Source organism: Giraffa tippelskirchi, chromosome 13, assembly GCF_054371585.1.
Source record: "Giraffa tippelskirchi isolate mGirTip1 chromosome 13, T2T-mGirTip1v1.2.pri, whole genome shotgun sequence".
Taxonomy (NCBI): Eukaryota; Metazoa; Chordata; class Mammalia; order Artiodactyla; family Giraffidae; genus Giraffa; species Giraffa tippelskirchi.
Window position 1 is genome coordinate 114,208,795 of NC_137287.1, and position 15,474 is coordinate 114,224,268.

A 15,474-nucleotide genomic window follows, 5' to 3' on the forward strand; every position below is an offset into this window, starting at 1 on the left:
TAATGTTTAGGGTTTTATTTTAAAAAATTGGAAATCCTAACTGAACCCAGGGTTAATAGTAACACAGTAATTCTGTGAAAGATAGAGGCCACCAAGCACAGGAAGCTGTGCGGTGTCTGTGAGAGATGGGGGCGGGGGGGGCAGTGAGCAGGATAGAAATCACCAAAAAAAAGCCCAGAAGGCACTTCAGAACATTCAACTATTATTATCTGACTTTAAACTTATCTGTCATACTCTGAATCCCATGATGACTTAGGCCACTTCAAGTCACCACCGAAGATGTGTCCTTGTTTAAGAAATGGATAGACAAGCCTCTCTCCCTTCACCCTTAGCTAGCTGATCTTGGTTCTTATTACCACTTGATTCCTTCCCTCTTCACAGTCCCCTGCCTTCTTTTGCCCACTTTTTAGCCCCAGATAGAAACACCCAGCCTCAGAGCTCTCTGCCAAGCAGACACGCAGCAAAAAGCAGTAGATAAAGACTGTCTCGTCTGGGTTTTGACTCACCCCAGCCCCCTGCCCCGCAGGTTGCCTGACAGCCTGCTCGCCCCAGTTCACTGCTGAGACCACTCAATGCTGCCGCCATAGAACTCTGCTGTTGCTGCTTCTGACCAACCCTGGAAAACCATGCGTTTCTTTCTGCCTCTGCTCTCCAGGGGAGAGGAAAGAGCATCTCCAACTGGAAGCCAGAGGACTCTGAGTACAATACCCTTTGTAGTTTAAATGCCTGGCAAATCTGCATAATCCTGTTCTAAGGCTGGGCAGCTGGCTGCTGTGTCCTAGCGAGCTGTTCCAAGTGTAGCAACTGTTCATCCATACGCCTCCCTGCAGTTGGTTCCCTCCCAAGGGTGGGTACACATAAGAATCACCTGCGGAACTTAAAAATGTGAACACAACGTTGTAAATCAACTATACTTGAGTAAAATAAAATAAATTTTAAAAAATTAAGTTTTTTACACTATAGCTTTTCACACTATCATGCTTAATAAAATTATTACCAAAATGATTTAGAATCACCCCCCAAATATTAAGTACCTTAACACTGAAGCACTCCTTACTCTTCCCAATATACATTTACTCAACATTACCCTGTGGTTTTCCCCTTTTTCAACTGATAAATTATATTATCAGTAAAGGGACACTTTGATTTCTTGATCGTTTAAGTAAGGACTTCTCTGGTGGTCCAGTAGTTAAGATGCCGCGCTTCCAATGCAGGGGGCACGGGATCAATGCCTGGTCGGGAAACTAAGATCCCACAGGCGGAGCAGCACAGCCAGAAGTTTCAGTCAATTTTTTGCGAAATTTGGTACCAGCCTTACCTGACCAGCCATCACTTCTTTGCCTCTCCCTTTAAACCAGTGTGTTTCAGGAAAAGGGAGACCCCTTGTGGCCACACGTGCATTACAACAGATTTTTCTTAGAAAAATCAAGTTCTACCTTTGAAACGTATATACTAAACTTGAAACGAACTTTAAATGGCTTTTAAAGGTAGCTATCCCATTCTCTCTTCTGCACAGGTTTTCCTCACTCCACAGTGTTGTTCTTTGGTCAGAAGGAGCAGTCACTTGCTTCCCTTGTCTCTTTCTCAACTTCTCTAGCTTGACTGCTTCCTAAGGAGGGAGGAGAGGAAGGGACTGAAAATCCACAACAGAGAGAAGGAATGCACACAGAAATCTACTCGGGTCTCACGTTCCTTCTTAGGCACCAAAGACTTAGTTAAAGAAGCCTCACCTCCCCAGTCAAGTTATCTGGCTGGGTTACATGCCTTCCGACATGCTGACTCCTTCCCCCACCTATGAGCTGCCTGAAGCAGACTATCTTCATTCCAAAAAAAAAGAAGCCTGAATACCTCCTAAGTGCCTGCCTGGCACTTCAGCTCATCTTTTTGTGCCCAGCACCTGCACAAACTACGTGTCCTCATCTTTCCTTCTGATTTGGCAGCTGACAACTCCCTTCTGGAGATGCTTTTTCACTCTACTCCCAAGGCTTGTCTCTTGGTTCTGTCCTGCCTCATTGGCTGCTCCCACACAAGTCCTCTGCAGGTTCCTCCTCATTGCCCTGAGCTCTAGACTTTGGAAATGGCCCAGAGCTTGGTCCTCTTACCGAGTAGCTACATTTACTCTTTAGGTGATCTCCTTTGGCAGCAAAGTTTTCAGTAACACCCACACCCTGATGGCTCCTAACTTTGGATCTCCAGCCTGTCCCGCTCCCGATCTTCAGTTGCATATCCAACCACTGACTGAGCATCTCTACATGATATCAAAACCAAACTCCCAAAGTCTCCTCCCAAATCTGCTCCTCCAGCCAACTCCCAGTGTATTAAACCTTGGGAATCATCTCTAATTTCAATCCTTCTCTCACACCTTATGTGCACGCATGCTAAGTAGCTTCAGTTGTGTCTGATTCTTTGAGACCCTATGGACTGTAGTCTGCCAGGTGCTTCTGTCCATGGGATTCTCCAGACAAGAATACTGGAGTAGGTTGCCATGCCCTCCCCCAGTGGATCTTCCCAACTTAGGGATCAAACCCATGTCTCTTATGTCTCCTGCATTGGCAGGTGGGTTCTTTCTTTACCACTGAACGTCCCTGGTGGCTCAGATGGTAAAGGATCTGCCTGCAATGCAGGAGACCTGGGTTTGATTCTGGGTTGGGAAGATCCCCTGGAGAAGGCAACAGCAACCCACTCCAGTATTCTTGCCTAGAGAACCCCCATGGACAGAGGAGCCTGGCGGGCTACAGACTAGAGGGTCGCAAAGAGTCGGACATGACTGAGCAACTTTCACTCACTCACTCTACCACTAGCACCCCCTGGGAAGCCCATATCCTTATACCCATCACACCTTGTATCCATCAGCAAATCCCTTCAGCTCGACCTTCAAAATAATTCCAGAACAGGTCTTCTCTCCTGCACTGCCAAGTGTCTGAGCCACTTGAAACCATTGTCTGATTCACTGCAGTAGCCTCCTGACTGCCTCCTTCCTCTTCCTAGCTCCCCTCTTAGTCTACAGAGCAGCCAGTGCTCTTTATAAAAGACAAGTCTGATGTCTCTCCTGTCCTTCAACCCCCCTCAAAGGCTGTCTCTTCACAAACCAAAGCCTTTAAAACGGCCCATGAGGGTCTCCATGATCTGCCCGTGACCCATGCTTCTGTGAACTCGCCTGCTTCAAGGAATGCTCCCAGGAATGCTCTTCCCCCGAATATCCACATGGCTCACTCTCATGTCACCTCCTCACAGAAGCTTCTCTGACTACCCCAAATAAAACAGCAACCCCTCCCCCTGCCCTAGCCCTTATTGTCTCCTAATCCTTCTCTCTCCATAGCATTTTCTCCACCAAGGATATGATGGTGTCCCATTCCCAGCACCTAGTATAGCGTGACTTGTGTTGTCAGCACTCAGTAAAGATTTGTTGAATGAGTGTTCAATGAAGTTACACGTCAGGATGCTACTTCCCAAAAAGTAAAAATCCCTCAAACCACAATTTGAATCTGTTTTCCAGGATGCATCTTACAAACATTGGTCCCGTAAGTTGGACTCACAAATGGTCAACTGTTTCAATTAGGGACACATATTAAACCTGGCCCAACTGGGTTTGAGTGATCTTGGACTTCCAAGATTCACGTTTAAAGATTCTGACTGAGATGTAAATCTTACAACTCATTCCTGCAAAGCTCGAGTTCCTAAGCTTTTGTCCAAGTGTAGATCTCTCCAACAGGTTACTCAGCCATTGGAACTTGGTCCTTTTCAGTTCTAACTCTCCTCCTAACAACTCTGAATAAAAGCAACGGGCATCACTCACCCTTCTCCTGTGACTGTTCTGTTAATATACAGAATTGAGTTAATAACTGGACTGCTGCTTTGAAAAGCAAACCAAAACCCGAAGATTTAAAAGACTTAATAGACTTAGGAACTATTTTGAATTTTAATTCAAGTAACATGTTCAGCTCAACTTGCTCCACTTTTCTAGTAAAAAAGGTAAAGCAAAACACTAGTTGTAAGTTGGGGAGTGGGTCGGGGCCGGGGGGGCGGGGGGGAGGCATAGGTGCCTTTATAATTAGAAGCGCTAATGGCCTACATTCAGTTTAGTTCACTCAGTCATGTCCAACTCTTTCCGACTCCGTGGACTGCAGCATGCCGGGCTTCCCTGTCCCATCACCAACTCCTGGAGCTTGCTCAAACTCATGTCTGTCGAGTCGGTGATGCCATCCAACCATCTCATCCTCTGTTGTCCCCTTCTCTCCTGCTGCCTTCACTCTGCTCTTCCCCAGCATCAGGGTCTTTTCCAATGAGTCAGTTTTTCATTATCAGGTGGCCAAAGTATTGGAGTTTCAGCTTCGGCATCAGTCCTTCCAATGAATATTGGAATATATTCATTGGATATATTCAATTAGAGAAGGGAATGGCAAACCAGTACTCTTGCCTTATATGGCGTATGTAAAATTCACTTTGGAACCACCCAGAAAAGAGAGGGTTCTTCCTCCAGTGGAAACTGTGGACAGACTTGTACAGATCTTTGGAGGGAGCTGTGGCCTGGTCGGCCTTTAATTACAGGACATGACATGGATAAAACTCTCTTTGGGGTCTGCTGGGGTAGGAGGGCAGTGCAAAGAGATACTATCTATCCAGAACATTTGAAATGGAGGTGAGATCTATACTGCAAGTGACTGAAATATGCCATATATACCAGGATGCCAGAGACGGAGCAGATACACGGCAGTGCCGAACATCACACCCCCTCCCGCAATGCAGCGGCCCACTCCAAGCTGCTTCTCATGTAGGAAACTTGATGTCACAGGTCTCAGGGCGAAGAGCAACAGCAGGGGTTTGCTTGGTGATGGTTAATGATTCTCTCAAACAATACAGGGCAGGCCAGCCAGTTTATTTATATTGAATCTAAACCTTCGATCTCTGGCTTAACAATAACATAGGAAACCTCTAAAGACACAATATATCTTATGTAAATCAGAGATGGTTTAAACCAGTCATGTAACTTCTAATACCGCTGGGCTGGCAACTACAGCATGACAAATGTTCAGTCCAGTTACAAAACCACATTTCATTTTCCTTGGCACCCAAATCTTGCACACATCTGAAAAATGCACTGTTTTTTCAAAGGCTTTCACCATAAACCCACTGCTACCAGTCAAGCAATGACCGTTTGTTCATCCCCCAGGGACATTTCTAAATGATCTGCTCACCTTGGTGGGTAGGTAAGAACTCAGAAAGTTAAGTTTAAAGAATGAAGATTAACTTACTGAGATGCCAAGAAAAGTTTTTATTGCAAGCACAGTGAGCAGAAGGAGATGTCTTCTCACACAAAGTAGCTGCAAGGTCTGCTGTTAACTAACTCTCTGACAACCCTTCATTGGTTAAAGCATAGTAAGGAGCTTCTTGCTCTCAGGTGTACATCATTTCTGCCATGTGGGACATTTTCTTGGGGATATACAAGTAATATTCCATGTAGCCCGACAGGTCCTCAATGGTCACGTCATCCACGTAGACGCGAGCCTGCTCAGAACAGGAACGGGGAGAGCCAGACAGAGTTCTCGTGTGAAGCGACTGAGAGTAGTCCTCAAGTGCGGATCTTCGTTCTGGGGCCAAGGGAGGGACATTCTGCAGGCCTGAAAAGGAATACACCTCCATGTCATGCCAGCTCTTACACTGGCACTCCTTGCCTATGCATGCACACGGCTTGCCCAGGTTTAGCTTGGAAACCGATTGAAAGTCAGAGAGATCATTGGCCTGGAGACTTGCTTGGGAGACTTGGGGAGCATCAGAGGAATCTTCCTCCTTACTCTCTGATGGGAGCCTTGGAACTGAAGTTCTCAAAGGCTCGGCAACCGCCCCTGTGTGATTAGTATCGAGAGAAGTTGAGCATTCTCCTGCATTGAACTCTTTAGGGGTTGAAATTCCCAGCCCACTGCTGCCATCAGGGGAGTCAGTCTGGCTTTTGTGCTTGAGCTGGCTGCTGGAAGAAGCTATTGTACTGCAATGTATAAACTTTGGAGGATGAAGGACAGGAGACTTGGAACGGCGTCGACGCTGGGTTCTCACTGCTCCTCGTGAAGACTTCCTTGTAGACCTAAGAGAAAAAAACACACAAGAGGATGTTGGGATACAGAGTTCTTCTAAAGAGATCTTTTAGGATGGTTGGGAAATTGCCACCTCTTTGGTGAATGAGTGAAAATAAGTTCTCCCCAAAGACGTGTGCCCACCTCCATTGTCACGCTGCCTGAGTCTGTGCATCTCAAAAACTCCAACACCCCCTTACTACAGGAGAGGTGAAGGATAGTTTAAGTCACGTTTCTCAGACCAAGCATTTGGTGCAGAAGACCTGTCTGCCCTGTCCCAACCCTTGGCTTAGGAACCTCTGACCAGTGGTTTGGGGAAGCATCCTGCACAAACAACTTAGAAAAACCTCAATGCTGGGCTCCATGCTCTGAACAAGGCAGTTTCAGTACCACCGTGAAGGGGGCTAATGCTACAAATAGTCACTCGTTCAACAGAATGACAGATTTAGAATTCACTTCTATCACTGGAAACAGCTGAAAAACAGATTTAGACACTCTCAATTTTCAGATATTGGGAATTATCAGGCACATTATGTAATTTTTATAAAAAGTCTTTAATAAGAATTGTGCAAAGAGAAAAAGGCTCAAAATTACCAAGCAAATTTGAAAGAGATAATGGCCGAGCAATTTTCTGAATTGATGCAAGCGAGTCTACAAACACAAGCAGCACACACTAAAGCAGGCCAACTAACTGGAGAATACCAAAAACAACAGGAACATCTTAAAAGCAGCTAGAGACCAGATGGATTATTGCCAAAAGAAGAAAAATTAGTCTGAAAGTAGGCTTTTCAACAACAACATGGAAGCCAGAAGATAATACCTTCAAGTGCTAAGAGAAAATAACTGTCAACTAGGACCATGATTTCAGGTGTATTAAATCAGGTATAACTTTCAAGAAAAAGGATGCAATAAAGACATTTTCAGAGAAACATTCTATATGCACAACTAACAGATAGCCCCCCACACACACTTTTATAACTAAATAACAGACTTCTTTAGGAAGAAAGTGATCCTATCTATATGGAAGGTCTGATGCCACAATGGTGAAAGTAAAGAAAGTGTACATGAGATGAATCTAAACAAACACTCTCTAATTTAAATAAAATGAAGTAGGGTAAATAAAACTGAACTGGTGAGAGAGACAAAAAATAAGTGACAGAACTAAAGTACCGGGCCATCATATCGCAGAAGGAGACTGGAGCAAAACAGCTCTGAGGAGGAGGGCTAAAAGAAACAAAGTATGTAATTTCCAAACCAATGAAAGGAAAACTGGTATGGAGAAAAACAAACATATTTCAAACAATTTTTAAAATGGGGAGGGGAGGGAAGGTGGGAATAAAAGAAATAAAAAAGAAAAAGCAGGACAAACAGCATAGAAGAGCAGAAACAAATCCAAATATATCAATAATCAAAATAAATGTAAGTTAAAAAAAAAAGATCAGACTGAGTAAAATGAAATAAGCCATACATACTTATATCAGACACACCTAAAATTCTGAAACACAAAATGGTTGAAAATAAAATAGAAAAAGATACACTGGGCAAATACTAAAAGACAACTGTATTAGTATTATTAATTCCAGACAAAACAGACTTTATGACAAAAGCCATTATGGGGGATTAAGAAGGTCACTAAATACAGTAAAAGTCACAATTCATCAGGAAGAAAACATTGTAAACTGGCATGAACCTAGGCTATAAACAAAACAGCTTCAAAACGATAAAGCAAAAATATAGAACTTACAGGGAAAATAAACAAATGTACTCCAGTGGGGGAAGAGTTCAACAAACCCCTCTATTAATAGGCCAAGCTAACAACAACAAAAATTATTTGAAAAAAGATCCTGTAAATAAAACATTTAAAAGCTTACTTTAATGGATCTATATAAAACCTAAGAAAGATTAGAGGAGAGCCATTTTTCTCAAACACACATAGAACATTTATAAAAACTGACTACCAACCAGGCCATACAGCAAGTCTCAGCAAATTCACAATGAGAAGAAAGGCTCTTCTTTAATTGGTGCATCTCGGGTTCTGTATCATAAGACAATTCTCTTTTGAATTCTCAGGAAAGAAAATCCAGTAATATGTTAAGGTGCTGGGATAAAAACCACCTGCAGTGAGAAGTTCTTACCCGTGCCAACTGTCTTTAGATGCGCATGCGGTCTTAGGTTTGGCGTCCTCCACTGCTGCTCTGACTGACGCTCTGACACTCGCGCAGTCTCCGACAGACAGAGACGCTATGGACCTGCAGACAAGAACAGAGGTCACTGCTTAGAAAACCACACAAGGAGAACACACTGCTCTCACCAACCCAAATGCAACTTGTGTGAACACCTTTATTGCCTTTTCAGTTTGCTTTTCTCAAGAAGTGCTCAGCTTTTACTGTAAACTGTCCTCCAAAACCAAATTTGGAGGATCCCTAAGAGCTCACAGTTGCAAAATCGTAAGCCAAAGAATGATTCTTAAGTATAACCAGCAGTGGGATATAAATAGACTGTTTATCTAGGGCAGATCAGGCCTTATGTCCAGGGAGAATGCTAATGATCCTGACCACTTATTTTATGTGGGCAAACCAGAGCTGTGGAAACTAAGTTCAGGAGAATAAACTTCAGGAGACTCAATCTAACTTTGGGAGACTCAATCTAAATGAATTCTTTTTCAAATAGTATACAACTTATACAAAAATATTCTGATTTTTACAACCAGTAAACCTGAAATATTACTCAGTTAAATCTCTGCAGTTTAAAACTACACAAGTAACATGGGTTCTCAGTAAAGAAGATGAAAAAATTTAAAAGAGAAAAGAATCAACTCTAATTTCACAATCCAGAGATCAACATTAACGTTTAACATCAAATTCTTCTGGATCTTTTCAATATACACACACACACACACACATACACAGGGCTCCTGCTATACATGCTGTAGTACTGACAAATATCCTATAGAAAGAGACAGTCTACTAAGTAAAAAGATGCTCACTCACAGAAATATAATTTAAAAGCTGACAATAACTAAATGTCTAATAACAGAAAATACCATACTATATAAAATTGGTGTCGTTCGGTACACAATGGGATATTAGGAATTTATTAAAAATTAAGTGTACAAAGAACTTTTAATGACACGGGAGAATGCTTATAATATTAAGGGAAAACAGCATGGATGAATACCTGTACATATATTATGATTTAAACTGTGTAAAAAAAGTGGTATTACAGATGATTTGTAATGGTAAGTTGTGATTTTTACTTTTTTATCCATTTTACGATTTATACATAATAAGCATGTATTATGCTCTCTATATATATAGTCTGAAAAAAAGGACTGTATTGTTTTGCAATTAAATATATAGAGTCTATCCCGATAAGACAAATACCATTAGGAACCAAAACCCGTTCAACAGGATTGTGCTAAATTCCTTGGCAAGGCTTGGTTAGTTTATGAGTCAGTACCTCACATGTTCCATTTGTAAATCAGCAACAATTCGAAACAACCAGCTAGAACTGTGTGATACACTATACACGCCTCATTCTGCTCAGTCACAGTAATGACTCACCCCTTGTCCTCTTACTTGGTTTTCTCCAATGTTCTCCACTGCTCCTTCTCTTTATAATTTTACACACAGTAGACTGCAAGCTACAAATACATAATATGGGACCATACACTGTACAGAGTATTTTGAAAGATTTTATGTTCCAAGTAATTTTTAGGGCCACTGAAACAGCTTAATTTTATGTTCCAACGAAAACACCAGGAAAGAAGTCTGTGTATCAAGAGTTAAGTAAATTTATACACTAAGGGATTTACATACACCTGTGCATTTATAAGTATTTTCCTGATAAAAAAATTGCCTGTCTATACCAGAAATCACAGAAAATTACACTATGACTAGAGTCTGGAACTATGTGTTTCTGCTTTGTTTCTGCTTCCCCAAAATAGCAAATACTAATCAATTCTAATGGCAAGATGACCATACTGGCAAAATCACCAGGAGAAGATACTTATTTGCAGTATCATGGAAACGAATGTCAGCACCTGTAACAGCTACTGTGCAAATCTATGAGTATAAATTTTCTCATTTGGTAAGCCAAAAACAGTATTAGCAATAGGCAGACAGCTGTAACAACTAACATCTGTTTAAGTTTACTATGCACGAGGTACTAAATGTGTTTCTTCACGTTGTCTTCAGAGTACCATAAAAAGGAATGGTTAAGAGCAGAGGTTCTGGAGAAAAATTATCTGGGTTCAAATTCTGGCTCTACCACGTCTTACCCATGTGACCTTTTACAAGACAATTCATCAACAGCTCCTCTGTAAACTATACAATATACTCTGTACTGTCTATCTTGTAAGTTGGTGGTGAAGATTAGATGATATGTACAGAGTACTTCAGTCAGTATTGAAGGCACAGTAAATGAGTAACAAATTTTAACAGTCATTATTGCCCCTTGCTGAGTGTTCGGTTTCCGTTCATGAGATGAAATATTGTTATATCCATTAAAATTTATATCTTCTGGCCTGGGGCAAAGAATGGGGATGAAAAGAGTCCTGCATAGAACATTTTGCAAACAGTGAAATATTAACATTCAGACAGCAGCTGGTCTGCAGGTGCTCTAATTAGTTTGGCCAAAGGGTCCAAGACTATTGATCTCAGTGACAGAACCCTAATGAATAGGTTTCCATAGTGATAGGCTCAGCGATCAGAGCCCATGAAATCGACAATGTCTGCAGAGATGCCTATTGAACCAGCTCACTTTCAGTGAAAAATACTGTGATTCCCTAGAGGTGTAGGAGGAACTCTCTGATGGGACACTGACTGCTAATGTGTGATTAAAAAGAGGCAGGGGGCAGGAAAGCGGTACTCTACCAAAGTTAAGGATAATTCCTAACGTTGGAATACAAATGAGCAGCTACTTCTCAAAATTTAACAAAAGAGTTTCTTTTATAACAATGTTATACAGAATTTGGTAAAATATCACACTATTAACATTTATACTTCCGACAAATTAAAAGAAACTTTAGAAGAGAAACAGACCCCCTGAGGAAATGTCTATTTAAATCTAGTAAACAATTCCCCAATAATATACTTCACATTTAATTACCCTGATGCATCCACTCTTAGTTTCTTGAAAGCAGTTTGTAGACTCTCCTCCTCTCCATCCTTGGCTTCTGATTTCATTGTGAAAGTTTTTACACTACTATGGATGTTCCCGTTAATACTAAAAAAAATAAAATAAAAATTAAATGAGCAAAGTGAGAACAGGTTAAAATCTGTGTTTCTGATACTGCTATTGCTTCTTAGTGGGAGAAAGTGCAAATTTTTATTTCTAAAAGGAAGTTTCAATGATTAGGAAACTGCAGGTTTTATTTCTTAAGAGGAAACAAATGAAATGATACAGAAAACGTGTTCATTATGACGGTATTTAAACTGTCCAAATACTTGATGCCAACATCCTGTTTCACAGTTTTGGAAATTAGATCACATTACCTAAAATCTGTGTTTCAGTATACTTTTTAACAGAAAGGGAAATCTCTCCAGTTGTAGAAGTCTAGAAACCTACAGAAAAGATGATCTTTGCATTGGAAATAAAAGGGAAAAGCTTAGCCAACAAGACTCTGATCTTTAAAACGCTACTCTTAAAAAGTGTATATATGTATATGCAAACATTCACTTTGCTGTGTACCTGAAACTAATACAACATTGTAAATCAACGCTATATACTTCAACAAAAATTTTTAAAAAACAAAAAAACCTGCTATCGAGTATTTGTCTCATCTAACTCTAAACATTTCAGGTAAGAATAACTACATGACACGTGACAGCATTTCTCTAAGGCAATCCTGACGCAGACATCAGTATTTACACTCATATTAATAATCATACAGATAGGTATCAAGTTGTTACCACTGTCAAGGCAGGATTACAAACATGTTTCAATGATACTGACTACTCCACACACTATAAGATTGATACCTTTGCTTTCTTTAGCTTCTAATACTTTCTCACAAAAAAAGATGATCTATACTTGTAACTCAAAATCTTAAAGGTAGCTAAAGAGATAGGAAGTAAAGGAAAAAACTGAAATTGTTCTACAGGTACACCTTTAAATGATCTCCACCTAATCACAACTAGCTTGATTAACCAAAGTTCTCCATTTCTCCCACCCTGATTTTTTTATTTAAACCAAAAAGGTGGGCGGAGGGGGGTAGACCAACCAAAACAAGAGATACAACAGAGAAGTTAATCAATTCACTGACTCTAATCTCTCCATTTTTTTTTTACTTTTAGGGTAAAAAATTTCCTAATACCAAATTCGGAATGAAAAACACATCAGTTTCTATAAACATATTACTGGAAATCAGAAAGAAAAAAGTAAAACAAAAAAATAATAAAATGAGGAATTTAAGCATTCACTTCACCTTCTCTATTTCTAACCTGCTACCCCATCCCCCACCCCCACCCCCCCTTGGGCACTCTCCCCGTGAGCAGTGCCTGGATCCTTGGAGCCTCTTTGATTCTGTATCTGCTCATTTCTCAGGGGTGGGTTTGATGTTATTGTGAGACCTCTAATATTCTAAAGGTCACAGTGTCATAATACATTTGATAATGTAACCATGCAGTACCAGAGGCAGAATTAGGAAGCAAGGAATCAAGACTATTTGTTTTGTTTATTTATGTGTAGAAGGTATTTTAGGCAGACTTCTCTGAGAACATTGAAAAGAGTCTCAAAAGAATTCATCCAGTTTTCACCTCACCTTCTTAAAACAAAATATTGAAATACACTCCCCACATACGTTTTGCTGGTTTATTTAACCAGTACGTCACCGTGAAGAAACGGCATCGATTCCGTATTTCACTGGCTCCTAATTCAGTTCTAGATTTAGAGGAGGATCCTCTCCCAGATACACAATAACGTCCTATATATATATATATATATACACACACACACACACACACACACACACACACACATACACACACCTGGGGAGAGGGGTGACCAAAGATCAAATATTCTCTTATTTTTGAAGCTCGACAACATCTAAAACGGTGCTATCTGTAGGCTGTAAACAAATTCCTCCTGCTGGCAGAACTAAAACAAAGTTTTTATTAGTTTTCCTCAATTACTTTATCACCAGTCAAACACTGGCCCTCACAGACGGACATCATCTGAGCCAGTCTCCTAACTCCTGTGGACCCCACACAATCCCTCTTCAGGCCTCTCTAGAAATCAGCACACATCACATCTACATATGCATCTACCGGCAGAAATCCATTCCTTACACAAATATTGACAGAATCCCTACGATGTGCTTTTAGCACTAGTCTGGATGCTTAGGCATGTGAGAGTGAACCTCACACCAGGACTATGAACCCCATTCCTGCCCTAACACTGTGCTAAGATGTTTTGCACTCAGATATAGAACTTTTAATTACACAGGGCTAACTTAATATACTGTAGGTGACCTCCAGATGTTAATACAAACTCCACTAACATTCTTATTGACACACTAAAAGATCCACCATTTATAAACCAAAACAGGCCAGAATAAGACTGGCTACCGACTAAAACTCTAGGAATGAAGTTCCATCTAAGCTATTTTCAGACTTCGAGCATTCTGATTACTCATCTTTTCCCTCAGTTAAATCAACCCAGAGCAAAGGTGAATCTCAGGTATGACCTTAAGAGCTAAATAGTAGCGTGTTTGTAATTTTAAAAGGCTTTACCATGCTCCTCCCTCTTCTCATTCACTCAAATCAAGAGCTGCACAACCAACTCCGGGGATCTTACACTTGATTTATGTTCATTAAGTTTGTGGGAGGCATTCTTGCCGGTTTTTATTGCACTATCTTCTTGAAATTGAACAATCCCCGCACAGGTCAAACTTTTACAGTTACTTTAAGTCAAATCACACGGGGATTCGGAGTTTCCCTTAACCTTTCAAAAAACAAAAACACAAAATTCTTCTAAGTTCCTCCATCAAAAGGGCAAATTCCTGATTTTTCTCTGACTTGAAACGAAGAGTAAGTCTCACAATATTATTTATATCTTGCAGTTTTAACCAAGCCCACTTAACCTAGGTCCAAATTTCCCGGACCCTGAAAAGACCTGAGAACGATCAATAAAGGATCCGCGCGTAAGCGTGTCATCATAATGTTAAATAAAGCTTTTAGAAAATCTCCCAGCCCCGCAGGAAGCGTGGAGTCCGGGAAAAGAAAATCCTGTCCAGCAACTCTGGAAGACGCAAACAAGACGAAGTTGCAACAATTGGCCCGGGAGACAAAACACGTTCACGTTTCTCTCTACCCACTCAACTTCTACACACTCGGTGCTAGAGCACAACGTTAATTCTTTTCACCCGGAAACTGGGTCGGTCGTGGTTAAATAAGATGGGGTGGGGAAAGGTCAGGGCCTGGGGGGGTTCGGAAAGTGGGGAGCTGTCCGGCGCCCTAACCCGCCCGGGCTCTCCCGCTGCAAAGTTGCCCCTTGAGGCTACTCCTCCGGCCAGGATGAGAGGCCTGCGTCGGGCCAAAGGGGTGAGGGATCCAGAAGGAGGCGGGAACAGAGCCGAAGAGGCAGCCAACGAGACTGGGGCTCGGGAACGAGCGGGAAGGGGCAAAGGGCGGCCGAGGAGGGAGAAAAGGGGAAGCTGTGGACCGGCGGCAGAGGGCGGAGGCACGGGGCGGGGGCCGCGGAGGCGGGAAGGGGCGAGAAAGAAGAGCCTCTGGCAGGGCCAGGCCGCAGTGGCCGAGGGGGCGCGGAGAGGCGCAGGCCCGGCCCGACCCGGCCCGGCCCAGGCGGCCAGCGCCGGCGGGCGACGCGACTCGACGTGAGGCGGGAGGGCCCAGAGGAAGCCGCCCGTGGCCAGCTCGGACCGGGAGGCCCAGACGCGGTGACGCGGCGCGTCCGCGTCACGTCAGGGTACTCACCTTCTCGCAGCAGGGGCGCTCCGGTAAGCCAGTCCGGTCAGTTTAGAACGTCTCTCCCCGATCGCGGCGCCTGCCTGACCCGGATCCAAATCCGCGGAGGGACGCCCAGCGCCTCCGAAGTCGCACTGCGCCTGCGTCACCCAGGCACGCGCGCTGCCCCCTTCTCATTCTCCTCCCATCTCGGTGACTCGGCGACGCGGGAGGCAGCGGCTGCGCAGGCGCGAGGCCGTGGCCGCGCGTCTCAAAAGCCTGGCGCCAGCCCCTCGCGAAACACGTGCGCCTGACGTCATTTCCTGTTATTCTCTTCACTGGCTCCTCCCTCCGCGAAGGGTTCGCTGGGGCTGGGATTTTGGGGCTTGCCCGCTTCCTCCCCTTGGTCAGGTGAGTGAGTGGGCGTGGTTCACCAGCCAGCCGCCTCCACTTCGGGTCTCCTGGGGCTTGGTGCCGTACCTGGAGTCAACAAGGCTGCG

The 15,474-nt window shown here is 42.8% G+C and overlaps 1 protein-coding gene across 11 annotated transcripts; it reads right to left on the reverse strand.

Moving 5' to 3' along the window:
* Positions 1-5,252: 5,252 nt before the first annotated feature.
* Positions 5,253-15,085, reverse strand: OSER1 (oxidative stress responsive serine rich 1). 11 transcript variants are annotated; one of them, XM_081557035.1, is made up of 5 exons: positions 15,005-15,085; positions 11,178-11,294; positions 8,204-8,317; positions 5,793-6,079; positions 5,253-5,618 (listed from the first exon to the last, which is right to left on the reverse strand). In XM_081557035.1, exons 2-5 carry the CDS (start codon positions 11,252-11,254, stop codon positions 5,395-5,397), a joined length of 702 nt encoding a protein of 233 aa, XP_081413161.1. In that variant the 5' UTR covers positions 11,255-11,294; positions 15,005-15,085; the 3' UTR covers positions 5,253-5,394. The 11 variants fall into 11 exon arrangements, with proteins under 11 accessions (XP_081413161.1, XP_081413162.1, XP_081413164.1 ...); XM_081557036.1 differs by having other exon boundaries at positions 13,058-15,085; XM_081557038.1 differs by lacking the exon at positions 15,005-15,085 and adding an exon at positions 13,802-14,153.
* Between the last annotated feature and the right edge of the window lie 389 nt (positions 15,086-15,474).

Coding starts and splice junctions, on each gene's coding strand:
- OSER1 (XM_081557028.1), bottom strand. CDS start 11,254: ATGAAATCAGAAGCCAAGGATGGAGAGGAGGAGAGTCTACAAACTGCT. Junction 8,318..11,177: donor CTAAGAGTGGATGCATCAGG/GTAATTAAATGT, acceptor TCTTGTCTGCAG/GTCCATAGCGTCTCTGTCTG. Junction 6,080..8,203: donor TCTAAAGACAGTTGGCACGG/GTAAGAACTTCT, acceptor TTTTTCTCTTAG/GTCTACAAGGAAGTCTTCAC.